At 40.9% G+C, this 22,986-nt stretch overlaps 1 protein-coding gene across 3 annotated transcripts in view; it reads right to left on the minus strand.

Annotated features, from left to right (window-relative positions):
* Positions 1 to 6,993: 6,993 nt before the first annotated feature.
* Positions 6,994 to 22,986, minus strand: part of ARHGAP26 (Rho GTPase activating protein 26) — a 266,010-nt gene continuing 250,017 nt past the window's right edge. For 2 of the 3 annotated variants that reach the window (XM_034404907.3, XM_034404901.3), the window contains one exon: positions 16,143 to 18,062. In XM_034404907.3, coding sequence (XP_034260798.1) covers positions 17,974 to 18,062 — 89 coding nt within the window. In that variant the 3' untranslated portion in view covers positions 16,143 to 17,973. Of the gene's footprint in view, positions 7,057 to 10,366; positions 10,496 to 16,142; positions 18,063 to 22,986 lie in introns of those variants that run through there. The other variant, XR_009621680.2, reaches the window with a different exon arrangement.

Consider the following 22,986-nt stretch of genomic DNA (forward strand, 5'->3'; position numbering starts at 1 on the left):
GTGTTCTGAGCCAATAATGGCCAATTCAGCGAGGGAGAGGAGACCAGCGATGCTAATACCAGTAGTGGGTCTGGTGATGTGCTAGAGGCTGGCTGGGCTACTTTTGACACCTGGGGTATAATTTGACCATCCTGACTCTTCCCTGCATGATGTATGGGATTGCCCTGTTGGGCTTCCACCAGTCCTAGCAGTGATCAATAGGCCTAATGTCTGGAGAAAGAATTTTCCTGGATGAGCGCTTAAATTTAAAATAATTAATTAAAATCAAAAAGTGCTTAAAATTGAAATAATTGTCCTGCGAGCGCATGCACATGATTTCATCATTATTATACCAGCATGAAAGGAACTTCATACTGGGAGTCTGATGTGGACATATGCACAGCTTTAAATGAGGCCGCAAAGTTTAATTTCTCTTTCCTTCTTGACGGGGCCCTTTTCTTCCTCTCTCCCAGCACAGGATTTCAAACCGAGGCAGTTTGCCAGGAGGCTGCTAAGAAGTCAGTGTTTTCTCATGCATTGTGTACCAAAGAACTGTGAGGCTCTTGTGTGTGTAACCTAGAGACCGGAGCCACCCAAATGGCACAAGGTGGTCAGCTTTAATAAAAATAAAAACAGACGAAACATAGATCAAAACATAATCTAAAACAATGGGGGCCATTAAGAACACATCAAGAAGCAAAAAAACAAATCACCTCCGATCCACGGAAATTCAGCTCAGCAGATAAAGCAGCTTAAATGCCAAATGGCCAATGCCCACTTGAATAGGACTCTCTTGGACCGCTGACAGATGAATAACAAGGAACAAGTCAGCTGGAGGGCCTTAGCTGGGAAGCGGCCATTGAGAATGCCTGGATAATGTGCCTTTGATGATGGAAAAGCAGGAGAAAAGGCCTCTCCTCAAATGAGGAAATTTCACAGGAAACATGTGGCTTATTCAACTAAAAGTTTATATTGAGTCTGATTAACCAATGTATTAGATTAATGGGGTAGCAGAAGGGTAGGGGAAGAGAGCCCAACTTGACCTGTGAACAGCAAAGGAAGGTAAATATGAACCAAGGAGTCAGTTAAGGGCTATATGGTTATCCCCCAAAGATACCTACATTAAACAGGTTTTGGGTGGAGATACAGTTACCCAACATGAGGGGTTTGGTATGTGCTGGGGCGGGGGGAGGTTGGAATTGTGCTGCAGGGATAGGTTTAGGCACATAATGGGAAGCAGCCCGCTCCTATTCTAATCAGCACTTTGAAGCTTGTCAGGAGAAAAATCAGGAGCTGCTGGAGTTCCCTTAGAATGGCTCCTTATACAGTACACACATTTCTCAAGGTCAGATCTTGGAGCTCTGGTACCCAGACAATTGATTCCCAAATCCACTGGGAATGGTAGGCCTAGAATTGCTATTGTCAGAAGCAGTGGTGAAATCCAATTTTTTTTACTACCAGTTCTGTGGGCATGGCTTGGTGGGTGTGGTGTGGCTTGGTGGGCGTGGCTTGGTGGGTGTGACAGGGGAAGAATACTGCAAAATCTCCATTCCCTCCCCACTCCTGGGGGAAGGATATTGCAAAATCTCCATTCCCACCCCAGTATGGGGCCAACCAGAGGCGCCAGTTCTCCGAACTACTCAAAATTTCCACTACCGGTTCTCCGAATTGCTCAAAATTTCTGCTACCAGTTCTCCAGAACCTGTCAGAACCTGCTGGATTTCACCCCTGGTCTGAAGTAGGATTCTCTGGACAAAAAGATCAACAAGCTCCTTGCTTCTGGCAGATCTTGTGAGCGTAAAAACCTGGGTGGATGGTGATGCATTAGAAGCATTTAATTGGCAGTTTCCTCCCTTTTTTCTCCTATACTCTATGTCAGTGGTCGCCAAACTGGTGGTCCGCAAGAAAATTTTGGTGGTCCGTGGAGAAATTTTCATATTTTTGCATTTTTGCAGGTTGTGCAATGCGGAAAAAGGAGCGCAGCCCTCGCCGTCTGGAATGAATGGTGCTATTGTGGTGGTGGGGGAGGGGGCAGCACAAGTGGGAAGAAGAGGCGTTTGCGATGGCTGGAAGCTGGGGAGCGAAGCACTACTTTCATTTGCACAACAGCATTCCACCTTAGTATATTTGTGCCAGCCAGTGGCACAAGGCAGCCCTTATCTCCTGCTGCTTGGGACTCGGAGCGGTAAATGGCGTCTGGTCCAGGGAGCAGCCGGATGTTGCTCTCCATTGCAGATGCCAGATCGGCCCCCTGCAAGTTCTCATCTCTCGAGGAGCGCTCCCTGAAGTGGTGCGGGAAACTTTGGTTGGGCTCCTCAAGAGACGAGAGCTTGCAGGGGGCTGAGCTGGCATCCACAATGGAGAGCAAAATCCTGCTGTTCCCCGAACCAGACACTGTTTACCTCTCCGAGTCCCAAGCGGCAGGAAATGAGGGCTGCCTTGCACCGCAAATATACCAGGAATCCTGATGTCGCACTTACAGCAGAGAGAAGCTGGATTTTGCTCTCCATTGCAGACACCAGATCAGCCCCCTGCAAGCTCTCATCTCTCGAGGAGCCTGACCAAAGTTTCCAGCGCCACTTCAGGGAGCGCTCCTTGAGAGACAAGAGCTTGCAGGGGGCCGATCTGGCATTCGGAATGGAGAGCAAAATCTGGCTGCTCCCCGGACCAGTCACCATTTACCACTCTGAGTCCCACACTTCTTCCAGCCCTTGTTGGTGCTCCGCGCACCTTGGTCTCTCAGGGAGGTGCTTGACTTCCTCTCACCCCCAAGACACTGGCTGGCCCATGAGATGAGAGAGAGAGAGAATGAGAGAGAGAATGAGAGAATGAGAGAGAATCAGAATGAGACAGAGAGAGAAAGAGACAAAGAATGAAAGAGAGAATGAGAAAGAGAGAGAAAGAAAGAGAGAGAATCAGAATGAGACAGAGAGAGAAAGAGACAAAGAATGAAAGAGAGAGAAAGACAGAATGAAAGAGAGAATGAGAGGAAGAATGAGAGAGAGAGAAAGAGACAGAGAGAATCAGAGAGAGAGTGAGAGAGAGAATGAGAGACAGAGAAAGAGACAGAGAATGAAAGAGAATCAGACAGAGAGAATCAGAATGAAAGAATCAGAAAGAGAGAGAGAGAGAGTGGGAGAGAGAGAGAGAAAGAGAGAATGAGAAAGAGAGGGGGAAGAGAGAAAGAGAGAGGGGGGAGAGAGAAAGAGAGAATGAGAGAGAAAGAGTGGGGGAGAGAGAGAGAGAGAGAGGGAAAGGAGGGAGAGTGCCTGAGGACCCCATCCCATCACTGGGAGTCCAGGTGCTTCAGCAAGCGGCATGCTGGATTCGTATTAGTGGTCCACGAAATTTAAAATTATGAACTTGGTGGTCCCTGAGGTCCAAAAGTTTGGGGACCCCTGCTCTACGTGATCAGCTGACCTCTGAATTGAAAGGCTCCAAAGTAAGGGTAATAGATCATTTAACAATTGTGGCTTCAATCTGCTTGAAGAAAGTTGCCAGGGTTCGACGTACACTCCCCTTACCAAGGATTTCTGTTGCAGAGGAACCTTTTGGAGATGTTGAGTCTGCAAGATTACAACAACCACTCTTTCTACATCTTCTGTGGCATGATCTTCTGAGAAAGTCCTGTAGAAAGGGCCTAGAATGGAAAGTGCTAGATTGCTCTGCAGAGAGAGATTTATATTTCTTTGGTGAAAGAACTGTATTTTTGAGAAAAATGTCCTTGATTCTGTATGGAAACCTTCTTCTGACTCAGACTCCATTTTACTGTGTTCTATCAATTCAGTGCATTTTCTACATTTTAATTCAGAACTATTCGATGAATAGAAAGGTATTCTGCATTAAAATTTTCTATAAACTAAATAAATCACCGTTCACTCATGCAAGGTGATGCTAAACCTGCAAAGATTCAAAGAGGCATTTTAAAAAGACATTTTGCTACAGCTTACAGCAATTGGCCAATCTCTTTATTAGAATTAGCTAAAAAGTCTTTTTACCAACTCAAATGACTGAATCCAGAAGGTTGCAAATTGGTTCAGAACACTAGTACAGTTTAATCATAAGAAAGATAAAGCTCTTTCAAAGACTGCAAATGAAGCATGCCAACTGAGAAAGGAGAGCTGGGATGCTCAAAAGTCAATAGCATGTTTCACTATAAACAAATGTATACAGTACTGCGTAGTAATTTCCGTTCCTTCAAATCCAGGGAAATACTTGGTTTGTCTTTACCATAGGAATGGCCCTGAGGACAGTATCCCGATGGCATCAGGGCTTGGTGGGATCTTCTGGCTCCAGAACAGTCTATTTTCAGATAATTTACTCTTATCTGAATGAAGGTGGTAGCAGACAACATGAATGTCGTTTTAGTATGTGATCTTCTCTAATCTTTGTGTATTCCACAGGAAATGTGCTTTTCTACTCCATTCCAACATTACTCAAGCATTGACACATTACATTTTAAAATGCTTCTCCCTTCCTGAAGAATGTATCCACAGAATCTTCTTCTACTGAATGACTCACCAGCGGGAGCTCATTCAGTCATCTGACTGGTTTCTATTGGACTTCTGAGTTCTTTCTTTTTTTAAAAGTTTCTAATTCAAGTAAAACCACTAGAGATTTCACAATCACATCCATGTAATGGTTTTGGAAACCTGGAAGTCAACTTCTCACTCTAGGTTCTTAGCTACCAGTTTCCCGGAGCTCCAATCCTGCTTAGCTTTTAGAGACCAGCTAAGTTTGTTTATACAGAAGGCAATCAGATCATGGGGAAGGAAGGCAAGCAGGTTACTTTGTCTTTGGAGAACGTACAGAGCGTGTTTGTTTGTTTATGCATTCATGTAGCCATCCAACTAAAATTATATGGCTCTGTGTAGCATATAAAAAGCAAAGAAGGGGGGAGGGGGAAGCCTCCTATAATCAAGAAGTACAAAACAAAATATCCCATTAACACTGAAATAGTAATCAGAACTAAAATCTACAGCTTAAGATCAACTGAGAACTCTGTTCACCCAAAGCCCAAAGCTGCAGGAAATAGTCAAATCTTAACCCCCTTCCTAAAGTCTTGCAGGGTCATGGCCAACCATAAGACCAATTTGGTGCAGTGATTAAGATGCTGGAATAGAAACTAGGAGCCCATGAGTTCTAGTTCTCGTTTAGGCACGAAAGCTTCCTGTCCCAATGCAACACAATCCATCAATAGATGATTCCAGCCATTTCTTGCATCTTCTCAAATGATTGGTCAGTTTGACATTTCTTTCAGCTTAGAGATTTGGGAGATAACAGTATGAAATAAATTGAACAAAAAAAAGGGCAAGGCAAATGTTGGACTGGAGGTATATTTGGGTGAAAAATTCTATCGAGATGTTTCTGAGTTGCATAATAAGTAGCTCACATATATGTAATTTGATCTGCTAATAGTTTATGACTTGCTTAGGTAGCTGAAATAAGATCCAGCAGCTGTAATAAAATCAAGGCATTTGAAAAGCCTACAGCATGGAAAGGACGGCTGACAATTAAAAAAGAAATTCGACACCCGTGTTTTAAAACATAGAAGGCATGTATACAACATAGCAGGGTTGTATCAAAATTGTGTCAAAATTTGCTGGATGGTGGACAAAGTGTTACAATCAAATTCTTGCTATGTGCACCAAAGGGGAAGAGCTTGGATCATGACATCTCTACCCTCCAAATCTTACAGATTTGGAGATATACACAAACACACACACCCTGCAGACAAGCCTGAATTATACCATTAAGATACTAGAGTTTTATATAATACTTCTGAAAACATGAAAACATTTGGTCTGCCAATAAATCAAAATCAAAGCATTTGAATGCAACTCTTCTGACAGGGAAGGGACAATACAGCCCAAAGCCGATCTGAGAGAAGTATTTTCCTATCAGCAAAAGGGAAGAACAGAAAATCACCCTGGATTTATTCTGTTGAACTTTGCTCTTAGGAAAATTACATTTTATAAGAAGCAGTTGCCTAGGGAATAGAGAGCTTGCACAGGTTTTCTTCAAGAGCAACAGGCTCAGAACCAGCAATTTAATCTCAGTTTAAGTTCTGGAACACACTCCATTCCCATTGCCTTGTCCTAGCTAGACAGAGAAAAATAGCTTGCTGACAGCAGAGCCTGTCTGTCTGCCCGTGGCTACTAGCTTTGTGCGTCAGTGAGTTTTAGAGCGGAGTTGCTGCTGCCAAGCCTCTTCTCCATGAGGTTATAAACTAGACTAAACTTCATTACCTGAGGGAGGATTTGCAATAGGCAGTGACTAGGCCCTGCCTTATGGAGCCTTCAGAAAGGCAGGTTTAGGTTACAAGCTTTTTGCCAGCTTTTTTTTTTTTTGTCGCCCTTATTCAAATATTTGCCTCAGTAGCCAGGGAAAAGAAAGAAAAGTAGAAGTTTGAAACAGGCAACGAAACAAAACAAACCAGGAATTTGGTTGTTGTTGTTAATATTAAGGTCTATTAAAGTCTAATTAGCAGAAGCTTCTTAAGCTGCACTTGCTTAAAGCTTTCCAATTTCCCTAATTGAAGTCATTAAAATATAATGCACCTTCTAATCATAACATCAGCAAGGGAGTCAGACACCTCCTTGTCTCTGTCTTAAAGCTGTTGGTTTAAAATCAATATTGCACGGCCCACACAGGGGATTTTTTGCACAGCCGTCTTTCAAGGTCCAGTCAAGTCTTCCCACGGCCTTGCTGGGAAAAACTGAGAAAAGAAACTTGCAAATGTTTTCTGAAAAACCCACATGCATTTCTGATACCGCAGGCTTGCGTTATACATTACATAGCATATCCCATTAATATAAAAACGACAATCAGTGTTGAAATCTACAGTGTGCAATTGAGGACTTTGTTCACCCTGAATGAAACAGGAAACAGCCAAGTCTTAACCACCTTCCTAAAAGCGGGCAGAGTCAGGGCCAACTGTATGACCCAGAGTCAATTTGGTTTAGTGGTGAAGGTGCTGGCTTACAAACCAGGCAATGGTGAGTTCTAGTTCTACCTTAGGAATGAAAGCCGGCTGGGTGACTTTGGCTAGTCACTCTCCACTTCACAGGATTGTTGCTGTAGGGAAAATAGGAGAAGGAAGGAATACAGATAGTCCGCAGCGTACAACAGTTCATTTAGTGACCATTCAAGTTACAATAGCACTGAAAAATGTGACTTATGACAGTTTTTCACAGTTACAACCTTAGCAGAATCCCCACGATCATGTGATCAAAATTCAGATGCTTGGCAACTGGTTCAGATTTATGACGGCTGCAGTGTGCCTGGGTCATGTGATCACGATTTGTGACCTTCTGACAAGCTAAGTGAATGGGAAAACCAGATTCACTTAACAACCAGGTTACTAAATGATCCACTGCAATGATTCACTTAACAACTCTGGCAAGAAAGGTCCTAAAATGGGACAAAGCTCTCTTAACAAATGTCTTACTTAAATTTTGGGCTCAGTTATTGCTGTTAAGTCAAGGACTACCTCTATTAGATGTGTTCACTGCCTTGAATATAACAATAATAATAATCTTGGGATAATTTTTTTTTAAACATGAGGCACTTCTGAGTGTTTTTGGTAGCTAGAAATTCATGGAAAGTCTCTGCACTTAGCAGCAAGCAACAGAATGTCCTTAAACCTTGTGCCAAGGAATCTATCTGCCCTTATCTGACCTTGTAGGTGAGCCACAGCCAAAACCATTTGGGGCAAAGGGGCAGTGGGGTGCTCGGGGTACTGAAGGGTCATGAATACAGGCGATACAATTGCACACAGCTGCTACTGGCATGGCATCTGAAAGGCATTGGTGGGGTCCCATCTTGTCTGAATAAATCTGAAGGTATCAAGGCTTTCCAATAATTCCTTGTTTCCATAGTTGCTTTGTTTATGGAACAGAAGATCATTTCTCAGGTATATCTCTCCTCCAGCTAAGCAAAGAAATCCGTTCCTAATGTGAACCAAGAAGGGCAGTGTATACGTATGTGTGCATGCACATGTTTCAAAACATTCAAGATGGCCACCATAACCATGATATACTTAAAAAAAGGTCAGGCTATGATGACCTATTTGTTAGATTGAGCAATGGAAGAGACAGGACAGCAACAACAGTTCTTTATTAGTAGATCAGTACAACCCAGCTGCCAGCTCGTCTGACTGCTTGCCCTTTTAGAGGGAGCTGTCAGACAGGTCGGCCAATGGGGTTTGAGTATTTTCCCGCCAGATTGGCGGACCTGAGTGAAGCCTATGCTCACTCCTATTCAATATGTAACATTATTCATGGCTGCCATCTTGATTTTTACACACACACCCCTGAGCAAAAAAATATTAGCAAGCCTATCAATCCTATCGAAGCACTAAAAGGGGCTTCAGGGGCTTCAATAACAAAAAGGAACAAAGTCCTAAATGAGATGTGCAGGCAGCCTTTTAGCCATGGATAAAAAAAAATAAAAATCAATCCATTAAGTTTGGCTCACCCTGGCCCAAATTCTTGGAAGTGACGATCTAGACTCAGGGCATCCTGGAGAAGGGCAAGCCAAGCAAAATGTCCCAGCCATCTAAGTCAGAGTTCACCCCACCTATGTTACATCAGCTTCCATGGGTTTTGCTTTTTTCAAGAGAAACAGCAAGCCAAAGAACAGGGAGGGGCTGGCTAGACTACTGGACTTTGGCAGGGTTAATTTTAGCCCCGGCATTATCTCTGGAAGATCAACAAGGAGAACTCGTGCTCTGCTCTCTCCATTCCCAGAATCTCAATCTCGCTGCATTACCTACGGATGGACCTTGTGCACCGCATTTTTCTTGGCAAGGCTGCTCTGTGCTGAAAAACCTCTTTGCAAGCCACGTAATGGAGGCACAGCAAATTGAACGGGTGCCAGATATTATTCCCCCATGAATAGCATGCCACGCTTCTCCTCCGACTGCATGGATACATACCGCTCTCCTCCTGCCACAGCAGCACAGTCAAATAACAGTGCTTAACTTCCCAGAAAGCTAACTCTTCCCCCCCTATCACCCCACCCGTACTCCAATTCTCACTCAAGGAATAATGGATGATCTCAATCAGCAGAACCTGAGCCTATCGTGTTCGTCTGGGAATCACAAATGGCCCAGTATTTTGTTGCCCTTGGAGTTCAGCAACTCCTGATCGATGCAGTATTAAGAGAGGCTGCGCAGGCAGAGTCTGGAAAGGTCACCAGCTGAGTGACTTCTACTAAAGGCATAGCTCTGACACTGAGCCAGCTGCTTTTTCAGATGAGCAACTAATACAGCAGGATAAACCAAGATGGAACTTTGGCCAAGATTCAAGAAAAAAAAAATCATCCCTAGCTCTTTTAGGAAGCTCCTCAGAGGAATACCTAATATGCAGCCTAGAGGAGGTCTACGGATATGGCTAAAAGCAGGTGCAAAAGTCCCCCAGCAACTTAAAATCTCCCAGTCTTGCATGAAGGCAGATCTTGACGTTTTGGGATAATGTCCAATTTTTCGGTCCTTCCCAAAACAGTTCCATTACGGCTCTGCAAAGTGATTCTCTTGAATCCACATAATATGAAAGAATCAGTTATTTCCCCACCAAAGAACAGGAAAAAATAATAATAATAATGCAAGCCATAATTCTGTGTCTCTCTTTGTATATATAGTCGAAGTCCATGTACCTAAGCTTTTTTCAGAGATATTTCTGGAAGGAAAAATGTCATCAGGTTTATTTTCCTTTGTAATATTTCCTTAGCTGGATAAATAAACTATGTCAGAGACAGAAAAGCTGCCAGACATCGTCTCTTGTGAGGAGTGACCTGACAAAAGGGCTTCTCAGGAGCAATGAGGTAATTTCTAACATAAGATACATAGGTCCCATAAATCTTGTGCAGACAGTGTTACATGCCCATTTAGCCTCGGATTCTTTGGAGCAATTGAAATAATGGATGCAAGAAAAAGGCTCAGAGTAGTAATACTGCTAACATTAAGTATGCCCTTGGATAAGGCTGGCTCTCAGGTCACCACAGTTCATAGAAAATGCCAACTTTAGCTGCCAAAAAGACAGTCAAAACCCTCAACACTCATCGGCTTCTCAGGAGGCAATTGTGATACTATCAGTTAAAGTAGTGTTTCTCATGACTGGCTGGGGAATTCTGGGAATTGAAATCCACACATCTTAAAGTTGCCAAGGTTGAGAAACACTGAAAGCTTCCATAGCAATATGTTTCTCCAAAGATTTCCAAATTTCACAAGTTTCTATTCAGGTTCCCACCAGTCACCCCTCCCCCCCAAAAAAGCTGGCTTCTCTTGACAGACCAAATTCTTATCATAACTTTAATGTGAAATAAGTATTTACTGCAGGAATGCCTGTAATACCCTAAATATTATTAGGACAATACTATTCCTCACCAAGGGATGTGGTGGCTCAGTGGCTAAGACACTGAGCTTGTTGATCAGAAGGTCGGTAGTTCAGTGGTTCGAATCCCTAGAGCCGCGTAACGGGGTGAGCTCCTGTTCCTTGTCCCAGCTTCTGCCAACCTAGCAGTTAGAAAGCAAGTAAAAAATGCAAGTAGAAAAATAGGGACCACTTTGGTGGGAAGGTAACAGTGCTCTATGAGCCTTCGACGTTTAGTCATGCTGGCCACATGACCACGAAGACATCTTCAGACAGCGCTGGATCTTCGACTTAGAAACAGACATGAGCACATCCCCTAGAGCCGGAAATGATTAGCACGCATGTGCTAATCATTTCCTTTACCTTATTCCTCACCATTTCTTTCTGACCACTTTCCCAATGCTGCCTTATGTGTGTATGTGTGTGCATATATCCTTTTTCAGAATTATATTCCATGCATTTAATGAAACACAAGTAGTCCTCAATTTATGACCACAATTGAGCCTAAAATTTCTGTTGTTAAACAAGACAGTTGTTAAGTAGGTTTTGCCCCATTTACCAACCTTTCTTGCCATAGAGTTAAGTGAATCACTGCAGTTGTTCAATTAGTAACATGGTTGTTAAGTGAATCTGGCTTCCCCGTTGACTTTGCTTGTCAGATCGCAAAAGGTTATCACATGACCCCAGGACCCTGCAACCATCATAAAAACATGCCAGTTGCCAAGCGTCCAAATCATGTGACCATGGGGATGATGCACTGGTCCTGAGGAAAAACCACAAGTCACTTTTTTCAATGCTGTTGTAACTTCAAATGTTCACTAAATGTCTGGTTGTATATTGAGGATTACCTGTAGACTTTAATTCACACAATCTTTTTTAAAGAAATCAGTCTTTAAGGTGCCAGAACACTAATCTTTATTGTATCTTTAAAAAAAATTATTATTGCCTGAATGAAGCCTAAGGAATCTTTACTCTTTTGTTTTTTGTCTTAGCCATAAGCCATCATGAATTTGTGCTGATTTCATAGCAGCTCTAGACTTCTCTGGATTCCAAATTTATTTTTAGTTCAACGGTATAATTAAAGGACACACCATAAAACAGTTTTCCTTTTGGCAGTGGTGAAGTTCTACAGACCTTCTAGATGGCGTGTTTTCCCATTGGAGAGAAGTTACTGAATCTCTCCTCTTGGTTCCTGTGGAAATAAATGCCAGCTTGGTTGGGGGGTTCAAATGGGTTCTATTTATTTATTTTTGAAATGGATAAGCAAAAATAGCTGCCCCAGTTTTTATTTTTAATAATCCTTTTATGTGGCATAGGGATTTTGGCTTTCCCAGTAGAATGGAAACCACGGAAGTGCAATGAATTCTAGATCCTGTGACATAGAAAGTATGCATTTCGTTTGAAATATATTGTCTCTTCCAGGGGCGGGTTTCAAAACCCATTGCTACTGGTTCGCTCGTGGGCGTGCATGACGCTTCTGCGCATGCGCAGAAGCGTCTGGGCGGGTGGGCAAAGCCTCCCACCACCGCTGCTACTGGTTCGCCCAATCTCGGGCAAACCGGTAGCAACCCACCACTGATCTCTTCTATATGAAGTCTGTTGTTAGGTGCAACCCCCAAGTATGACGATAGATGCTGCAGAAAGAACCCAGGCTGCAAAAATGATGATGTAATATTGTCATCTTCAAAAATCTCAGCGGCTTTTTTAGTACAGAAGGATTGACAACTTGGCAACTACCAATTTCATCTTATACACATTTAAGTTAGCTGAATTTGAGGAAGCTTGTTATAGAACAAAAATTATGCAGAATCTAGCCAGACCTAAAGGAGAAGGCAGCTTTTTCCTTGCCTGTACACCATTCCTCCTTGGTAAGATTTGCAAAAAATACCTCAGTTCTATTTTTCTCTTCACCATGAGCTGTGGTGGTGCAGTGGTTAGAATGTAGTATTGCAGGCTGACTCTGCCCACAGCCTGGAGTTCGATCCTAATCAGCTGAAGATTGACTCAGCCTTCCATGGTTGGTATAATGAGGACCCAGATTTGGGGAGGAAATATGCTGACTCTGTAAGCTGCTTACAAAGGCCTGTAAGGCACTTTGAAGCAGTATATAAGTCTAAGTGCTAGTGAGTCTACTTTGCTTCACAAAGATTTGTGGCCTGACAAGCTTTTTTCTTCCTTTTGCTTTAAATCATTCTGTTGGGAGAACCCTGTTCATTGTATCATTTTTTTTAAAAAAATGAAAAACTAAATGTTGCTTTTATAAACACAGAAACGTATCATAAATTAACGCAGTGATGCTGTTTACAAATGTGCCAAAAACTATCACCTCTGTATTAGAAACTGTATATTATCCTCACTAGGTATTATTATTTTTTAAATATTAACTGAAAATGAAGAAAAAGATTTGCAAAACAGCATCCATTACTTTAATTAACAATTATGAAACATGCTATTTAAGCTATCAAGTGTAATTGTGCACTGTAATTATTTGATATAAATATTGTATGCTTTAAATTACCAATTTGTTATTCAACCAGTTTAATTTTCTCTAGATCCCCCCTCCCTCATCTAAAGCTGCAAGTTAATGAAACGAAAGTAAAATTAGTCATACCGCTACAGATAAATATTTACTCCAGAAGAAACTGCCACAAAGAACCATAAAATTCCTACTCAATTTGCAAAACAAAACTAAACATCTCAGCAACTTATTTATCAAGCTGTGTTGATTTAGACATTATATGAGGATAAATCCAGGAATATATCTCCATCTAGAAAGGTGAACAGGCAATGCTGCCATGAAAACATCTGCTTGGGGAAAAAAAGATGTATGAACGTTTTATTGATTAGGCATTCATTTGTCCCAATTCAAATCTTTATTATGACTCAGATGGGCAGAGATGCTTTAGTTGAACTTTTTATTGGATCCAGATGTCCTGCTATTAAATAAACAACCCCCTCAATTGATTACTGATTATAATTACTTGACACAATTCCTTTTTTCCATAGTTTCAGAAGGACATTTCTTTGGAACAGGAAAAAGGACGAGGCTTATACAAGTCCTTTCCTGCTTTCACAGATCGGACTAGAAAGAGTGGAAGATCTTGAATCTGGTAACTAATTAAAAAAACCACAACCCCAAAGCTACATGAATTCTCATAATCTTGTATAATCTGCAGGATTGAAAACGGTGGATAGAAGAGACAGGAAGTCGTACAGTAATACCCCTGTGAATCCTTCTCTATCTCCTTTGCATGTGTTTACATATTTGAAACTGGGAGCAGGACTGGTCCAGTTGTCAAATCCATAGCGGTGGGGGAGATAATGCTCCTCAAAGGAGTTACATTCCTTTTCCTTACTAGTTCCTCAAGTTGGTCTAGCCCAGGGGTGAAATCCAGCAGGTTCTGACAGGTTCTGGAGAACCGGTAGTGGAAATTTTATTAGTTCAGAGAACTGGCAAATACCACTGCTGGCTGGCCCCAGAGTGGGATGGGAATGGAGATTTTGCAGTATCCTTCCCTCAGGAGTGGGGAGGGAATGGGGATTTTGCAGTATCCTTCCCCTGGAGTGGAATGGGAATGGAGATTTTGCTGTATCCTTCCCCTGCCACGCCCACCAAGCCACACCGTGTCCACCAAGCCACGCCCACAGAACTGGTAGTAGAAAAATTGGTCTAGCTTCCAAGATATACAAAAGAAGTGTTATAAATTCAGAGATTATTGGGGCCAATAACTGTGGAGGCATTCTCTTCCTGAGGATAGCAGTCTCTTAAAAAGAAAATCTGATAGTTGAACAATGTCTAAGTTAAAACTTTACACAGGTCCTTGAAAAAAGACTTAGCCTGAAAAATTGTAGAAGTATTTGTTTACTTAGCGGAACGAGCCTTAATCAACTTCGGTTACTAGGCTGTAGGTATCAAAATAATGCAACCTCTGAGCTATCTAGATGCCTTTGGGGGACTGTGTATCTTTTCAGTTAATTCTTTTCAACCTATGTGTTTACATAACAATTATAAAGCTCAGTACCAAAGTACTGTTACCAGAAACCATATTTCTTAGTATTAATTTACACCATCCGGGTACAAGCAGGATACCTTGCATTTATTCCAGTTCTTGTCATACAGTGAGCAAAGAGCATGTAAAGCTTCAAGGCAGCTTTGAATAGGAAACAGAAATAGAATTTATTTGGGCGTAGGCTAAAGGTTGATAGGAGGCAGGTTTTAAAAAGTTGCTAGTTTTGCTTTCAGAATGTTTCATCTCTTTCTGCTTCAGTGTAACATATCTTGCAGAGGGAAAAGAAGATAAACATTGCAGATCTCTAGTTTAGTAGTTTAGTTTGAGTAGATATGTAAAATTTCTGTGGTAGATAGTCTCAACTTTATGAACTAACACAGTTACAAGAAACAGGGGGTGAAGTTCAAAATATTGTAATGTATGTACATTAGGTGTGTTTGGAAGCCTTAATAATGGAAAAATATTCCCTTATTAAGAGTATAGGTATTATACTCGGCATCACCTAAAATTGCAAGATGGGCCATAAACAAATTTAATAATATATAAAACAAAAAGATCAATTACATTTGTCATTAAAAAAATGAATCCTAGAATAATAATGTGCAGTGGTAGTATATGATAGTGTCATATACATATCCTAGTGATAGGGTAGTATATAGATAGAAACATATACTTAGTTTATTAGATAATATTATTTAAGTTGAATACATACTGCAGCTTCTGAGGGAGAGAAACTTGTTTGCTCTGAAAAAAATTAACATTCTGTCGTTAAATTGCTTTTAGTCCCATTGGGCAGTACCTCAAGTGGGAGAAATAAGTATACGTGGTAGTTAGGTTACACTTAGCTATATATACATTTGAAAGTAAATGGCTTTGTTTGGAGACTAGGTTCTGGAAGAGAAATGAGAGGATGTCCATTCCACTAAGAGCTTTGTAATGGAATTTAAAATTATTTCTCCATTCTGTAAAAGTAAAAACCCATGAATTGGAAAGATTTGTGGAAAAAAAAATCAGAAATATTCTTATAACTACATTCCACAAAAATGCTTGAAACAAGCCAATTTCAAATAATGGATTATGAATCTTTTTAATATACTATAGTTAAGATTAGCTCTGGATTGTCAGAATATTACCCTGTTTCCCCCCAAATAAGACATCCCCTGATAATAAGTCCAATTGGGCTTTTGAGCACATGGCAATAAGGCCAAGCACTTATTTCAGGGTTCAAAAAAATATAAGACAGGGTCTTATTTTGGGGAAAACGTGGTAAATGAGGATGGAAACTACTAATCTGCTTGTGGATGGTGTCTAAGCCCTAGTCTAACTCTTAATTGTTCCCATCATGTGTGTAAGTGAATGTGCGTATTTTATAAAGAGACAGGCAACATCTCCAAAAAAGTGATATGTGGATGATGATGATGGCAATGATGTATGATTCTACCATTAGGAATCTGAAATGCCTATTAAATGCCTCCCCAAAAATGTAAAAATTCAAACGGCCATAAAAACTGCATACAATATGCATGTCAGTTGCTCAATAAATACAAGACCTTTGACATGAACTAAGCATCCGAGGAGGTGGTACCTGCTATTCTCTTTCAAAAACATTCACGAAATAATTCTTAAAACAGATTAAAGATGTGCAAAGCTTAACACCAGCTGCTGTGCAAAAAAGGTGTCAGATAAAATTGAGCAGAGAAGGCTACGTACTCAACCTTTGGCATACACATTGCGCATCTCCTGTTAAATACTTTTCAAATGTCCACACTTCCATTAAAAATCTGAATATATAAAAATCTTTTACTTCAACATATTTCAAATTGTCATATTTACACTTCAATTTTAAAACAAAGGTCAGTGAAAAATACAGCTATGTTACCACTGAACAATTTAGGATTAAATTAAAAAGCACATATTAAACCAGAAACTTGTCTATGGCCATGAATGTATGAAAACACAGCAGAGCAAGGCAGGGGGAAAAAAGCATAAAATTCCAAGTTAAACACTTCTATTTAAAAGAAAATACAAACACAGTATCAGAAATGTTTGGCTTTCAAATAACACGGTTTTCCTTAAGTGTAAAATCTACATACAGCTATGAAAAATAATGTACAATACATCTGGAGAACAACTTCAGATAAAGGTTAATGTGCCTTAAATAGATATTTCACCAAGATAGCCTTTACCGAAAGACATCAATTACGAAGAGTTGAAAATCTTAAAATTGTAAGAGTGAGTGAGTGTGTGTTTGTGCGCGCGCGCACACAAGTTTGAACATTGTTACTAGGCTACATAATAAATACAAGCTTTGAAGAGAATTGAGCGTACAGGGCAACTGCAGCCTGTACATGCCAGTCTATTAAATAAACAGGAGGCAACACTTCAGAAAACAGTAGTGAAGTAACAAAGATCCCCAAAACTGAGAAATACTCCAGAAAATGTGGGTACTTGTTTCTACAACTTGTGCTGGTGACAACAGAGAGAACACAGGTCACCTGCTTTTAAGTGCTAATATAAACAAGCTGCTATTTCACCTCTAGGAAGGGTAGGCCTGCCTGAAAAACATTGCAGGGATTTCAGCCAGACCTTTAAAAAAGTTTTTGATTAAAAGAGTGAGAAAGTTTTCATGTGCTTTGGTCCAAAATATGACTTGATTTATAATGCTGATGATTCTTTGGGGGGGGGGGAAGACAGGCTGTATGGAAGTTGAGTCATGGCAACTGGATTTCTTTTCTTGTTGGTTTGAAACATTTTGCTGCTTCCAGACAACTCCACCTGGATGACTAGAATCTTCATCGATGTATGCAAGCTGTGGAAAATATTCAAATCTGGTTCCATGTCTTGCTTTGATATTAACTAAGTAAAAGTATGTGTACTGCTGTGTGTTGTTTTTGGTCTACATGCAATGATGCATTTCTCGTTATAGGAATTATTTATATGCTGAGGATGGAGTGAACCCTATCAAGGACAGCCAGTCTCTGCAAAAGAAAGCTATTAGTGGCTTGATCAATATGAACATTATTTTTACTTGCTAAAGATAAAAGGGACAGGCATGCTTTCTTCCCAGGAAATTCAATGTTTGTTTTTGCCAGGCAGTGGAAAACTAAATCTTTGTCCTTCTGATCTTTCCTGGGCGCCAACATATATAGGACACCAAAAAGCTAATTCTGCAATTTCTGCCTGTTTTTCTTTTCTTCTCTTCTCTTTTTTCTTTCTTTTTTCTTTTTTGGTGGGGGGAAGATTGTATATCTGTGTATATGTAGAATTCCAGTTAAATTGTCTCCAGTAATCATGCTCAATTTAAGCTACTACATTTACACATATCCTATTAATATCTTGTCTAGGACAAAACATAATTTGAAATGTGGCATTAACACTTCTCCCAGCAGAACACTTTCCAGCTTTTGTCGGCTGCATTTTTGTGCAAACAACACATTATATAAAGAGAGACATACTTTTTTTTTTATTTACATGAACATTCTTCTGAACAGGTATCAGAGTCCTTCACCTTGCTTTTCACAGTCGTAAACAGCAAACGATCTACAATACTCTTAATCAGTTGTCATGGATACCATGTAAAGCTCAGCAGGGTTGTTTATGAACATGTCCAGTTATAAGAACTCCACATAGTTCTCAGGAATCAATCCTATTTTCCCATTCAAGGTTCCTTCCAACCAGCCAGGTTCTTGAGATGGATGAACTGGAAAGATATATGCAGGTTATTAAATGTGTAAATCTGAGAATTTAAAACAAAATTTGAATTTTTCCAATATATATTATATATATGTACGTTTCTCGTTCCGCGCTGCTGAGGAAAGAAGTAGGGATAGAGACGCAACACCATTTTGTCCTGATGGTGCCCCTTGGAGCTTTGTACATTGGGGTCTACAATCCAGTTCAGTCCTGTGTGGATGTGTTTTTTCTCAGCTCTCAAAAAGGCATTGGTATTCTGGTGTATTTGCATTTGCAAATCTGCATCCATCTGCACTTCTAATTCACACATGACACCTGACCTGCCTTTCAGAATGACCCCAGAGACCAAACATACCTAACAGGCAGGCGAGCTTACAGCAGTTTTCCAGATGTTGTGAAGTACTTTTTGTCCACCAGTGGAATGCTCCATCTACTGGCTGGTTTCAGAATCCTTAAAATCGGGCACATATCTAAGCTGATAGTGAAAAGCCACAGTTTCTCATTTCACATTCTCATTCGAAACCACCAATCTGGCTGTAACATGAACTCATCCGTGCTGTTATAGTCTAAGGAGCAGTTTGTTTTCCATAGGAGACATTTGTTTCTGCTCACCTCACCTCACCTCACCTCACTGCATGTGTGGTGTTTCAACATTACATTTTTACCTGAAACCAGGACAAAACAACATGTACAATTGATCTTCCTCCTCCAGTTCATAATACTTTTCCCTTAGCTTAACAGAATTATGTCCTAGAATTGGTGGATGCACAGCTTATACCCAATTTTCTTTCATTTCTCATCATTGCTACTCAGAAGGATTCCTCTTCAAGGTGAATGCCCTGTCAGCAAGCCAGCAGTCTAAAAGGGCAAGCAAGCCAAAGGCTTATAGATGCAGGTTTATTAATATATTGCCATATCCTGATGCTCCCAGGCGTTATCAGAGTTTTATTTATTTATTTTTTATAATCAATCTGCTTTCCCTAGGCAAATTAGTATTATAAAAATGTAGCACATATGAAGAGTGATAGGATGGGTGGGGAAGGAAAATATTAGCATTTTATTGATTTTCTGTAGAAAGGAAGATAACATAGTTATTGTTGTTAAGCCATAACCAGAAAAGGTTAGATGCTGTGGGAACAACTCCTGTGAGCGGGTGCAAAGGACACTTGACAATTGACTCACAAGCTCTCAGGGTCATCATACTGTGACAAAAATTTAGGTAGGCCTAAGAAAGAATGCTATTCTTTAAAAATGAGAATTTGATTTGAAAAAGGTTAAGGGAATACACATAGTCCTCGACCTATGACCGCAATTGAGCCCAAGATTTCTGTTGTTAAGTGAGACATTTGTCCAAGTGAGTTTTCTCCCATTTTATGACCTTTCTCGCCACAGTTGTTAAGAGAACCATTGCAGCTGTTAAGTTAGTAACCCGGTTGTTAAGTGAATCTGGCATCCCCGTTGACTTTGCTTGTCAGAAGGTCGCAAAAGGAGACCACAGGACCTGAGGACACAGCAACAGTCATAAATATGAACCAGTTGCCAAGCATCTGAATTTTCATCATGTGATCATGGGGATGCCGCAAAGGCCATAACTGTGAAAAACGGTCAGAAGTCACATTTTTCAGTGCTGTTGTAACTTTGAACGGTCCCTAAGTGAACTGTTGTAAGTCGAGGACTACCTGTACAAAAGGATTGGAATTTCATCTAAACTGATTTGTTAAGACGTGGGAAATGGACAGGCAGTGATCTGGAACAGCTCATGGATTCTCTTTGTTAATTGCCGCATGATTGTGGAACTTCCTCCCATTGAGTTGCTGTGCTTTCTCTTTCCATCTTTAGATGCCTGATGAAAATATTCAAACACATGTTTCACTCTGAACCAAATTTGTGGGTCTAGCTAGAGTAAGGCTAGATGGAGGAGGAGGTGGGACAAGGTCTTTTCTCTTTCTGTTACTCAGTGTTTTGTTGATTTATAGCCATATTTCTCAGGTGAGGAATGGAAGCAGAAGACATTGTACTCCTGATTTCTATTTATCACTCGAAATCAGGCATTAATATCCTTCTTTCGTTTTACAGCTGAAGCACAAATGTATTAAATATTAAAGACATGTTTCTTTTGTTCAGCATGGAGTGGAGTTTATATAATTTACAGCTGTGCTTTAAAAAAAAAAGGTTGTTCTCAACCACAGGAGGACACAGATTGAATGATAGATAGTCCTTGACTGATGACCGGTTGCTTTGTGATCACACAACAACAACAACAACAACAACAACAATAAAAGGGACCTGTGACCTGGATTCAAAGTTCTGACAACTGCTTCCCCCACCCAGGCACACAATCACATGCCTGCATTTTGGATGCTAGATACCAGGCCAATTTATGGCTGTTTGCAGTGTCCTGTGGTCACATGATCAACATTTATGAAGTTTTTAAATGGGAAAACAGCATTTACTACCAATTTCTTGCCCAAAATGCCCTATAGAGAACAATAGGTTTGCTTTCCGACTTCAGTGTTCACTTCCTCACTGCTGCAAAAATGACCATAAAATCATGTATGTCACACGGTGACACACTTAACAACCATCACAACTTACAACTGAAATTGTAACTTCAGTTGTGGTTGTAAATCAAGGAATGACAGCATCCCTCTTGAATACAGAGAGGGTCTGAATCATTCCTGGATATTCACCGTTACTACTTATCCTTTGAAGCTAGTCCAGGCTTCCTGATTCGGAAGAGGCAACCATTTTGGTTTCCATGCCTGGATTGCTTTTCATGTCAATTTAGGAAGTCCAAGCAGATGAAGGAATACCCTTCTTGTAGGACCCAATTGTTGTGACCTAGGCTTACTGAGTCATTACAAAACACAATTAGTCCCAAACAAACCTATTTTATTGTAACAGCTGAGAATTACGTTCATTTCCAGATGAGTCCCAATTAGTTGCAAAACAAGTCCTTCGGAAGAAGTCCTTTGGGAAAATCACCAACCTTTATCTTCTTTGACACCCTGCTAAAGGCCTTACTTGGCAGAGCCCCACAAAGTTCAGAAACAAACAAGAGACACCGACTGGAAACAGAGTCAGCAACGTTGCTTTCCTACAAAAAGGGCCAAATGCTTTTATTTCTCTTTTAAGCCTTATGGGAGGGGCCAATCATCTCCTGGCCTTACTCCTGAGTCGTCCCTTTTGCTTTAGCTGCTCTTGCCTTCTGGCAGCTTTGCATATGTGTGCACTAGGAACAGGCTCCTCCTGTTCCTCTGCCTCTCTGCTGTCCGATTCTGGGGGCTCCAGAGTCCGTGGATCACTCCCAGATGGCCCTGGCTCCATCTCTGCCTTGGACGCAGAGCCCTCGTCTGGGCCTTCCCCAGACTCCAGGACTGGCCCATGTTCCTCCCCAGCTCCTCACTGTCTGACTCCACTGCCAGCTCCGCAGGTTACTGGCGGACCACAACACCAATCTGAGTCACCGGGACCAAAGATTTACTTTTCCAAGCTTTTGGAGCCCATCCTCAGGGGACTTCTTTCTCTCCAGAATGTGTGACTAGAATGTGTTCCAGAATTTAAACTGAAACCCATTCTGGAGACAGAGAAGTTCCCGAAGACAGGCTCCAGCATAAATCTGTAAGCTTGGAAAAAGAAATCTCTGGTCCCAGTGATTGACTCAGATTAGATCTGCAACGTTATCCTGGGACACATATATATATCTGCCTTCACTTGCAATATCCTTCTTGTCTGCTGAAGGGAGAACAAGAAACTTAAGCAATTAAGGGCCCAGAACAGAGTAACAATCGTACAGAAATACTAGATTAGAATTCATCATTTCCCCACACTTTTCTACCCCAGAAGAGAAAAGCTTCCACCTAGCTCTATGTTCTGCAGTCAAGAGCCGTGGTGGCAAAGTGGTTAGAATGCAGTATTGCAGGCTAATTCTGCCAATTGCCAACTGCCAGCAGTTCAGAAGTTCGATTCTCACTGGCTCAGGGTTGATTAAGACTTCCATCCTTCTGAAATCGGTAAAATGAGGAGCCAGATTATTGGGGGCAATATGCTGACTCTGTAAACTGCTTAGAGAAGACTGTAAAACACTGTGAAGCAGTATATCAGTCTAAGTGCTATTGCTATTGCCATCTCTTCTGTTTAATTTCTTCAAGGATTAATTTGGTCACTCTACTATCAATGGCAAATAACCCACATCTCCTGTGTTAATAGAACTTCAAAGACTAACTCATGAACAAAGATATTTCCCTTCACCTAGTCCACACAGCTTACAACCCAAATTTTGAAGATGAAGAGCCCAGAGAAGAATAAAATTAAGAAGAATCCTTTAATCACACACAGCTTTATGACCCTCTGCGTTTTTTTCAGGAGGAAGTTCAAGCCGCAGGGAGAGTGCCTCCTCTTTATTCATAGTTCCTCTAAAATATCTCCTTTTCTGTAGCACTGAAGTTTAACTTCCCACTGTAGCCTATATCTTAAACTAAAATTCCACCCTGTGTTATATTTCTTCCTACAACCTCCGTTCTTTCCCATCCTCCTCCTAGTTTTTTTTTAGCTTTCTGTATTTATGTAGTTAACAAGCGTTAGGAAATTATATTCCTGTTTATGAAAAACACTAATGACAACATGGTTACATAAGCTTGGCCATTCATGTTACCCACAGGAGGAGGAAGGTAAAAAGGAAGGAAATATTGTCAAGAAGCCATTGCTGTTTCTATGCAGATAATGTAAAACCCACTCTTGGGAGCGAACAGGGCTTTATATACAAAAAAATCTTGCTGACCAGCTCATTAAAGAGACTTCCTATAAAGTCCTTCCTTTACTGATTTAAATTCTAAGAAGACATTAAACACAAGGACAGCTGGGAAACATGAATCAAGACATCAAGAGAAACACCCTTGGAAAGCTGTGGAAAGTAATGGAGCCGTCTTTGT

Source organism: Pantherophis guttatus, chromosome 2, assembly GCF_059756535.1.
Source record: "Pantherophis guttatus breed Tessera chromosome 2, ASM5975653v1, whole genome shotgun sequence".
NCBI classification, from domain to species: domain Eukaryota; kingdom Metazoa; phylum Chordata; class Lepidosauria; order Squamata; family Colubridae; genus Pantherophis; species Pantherophis guttatus.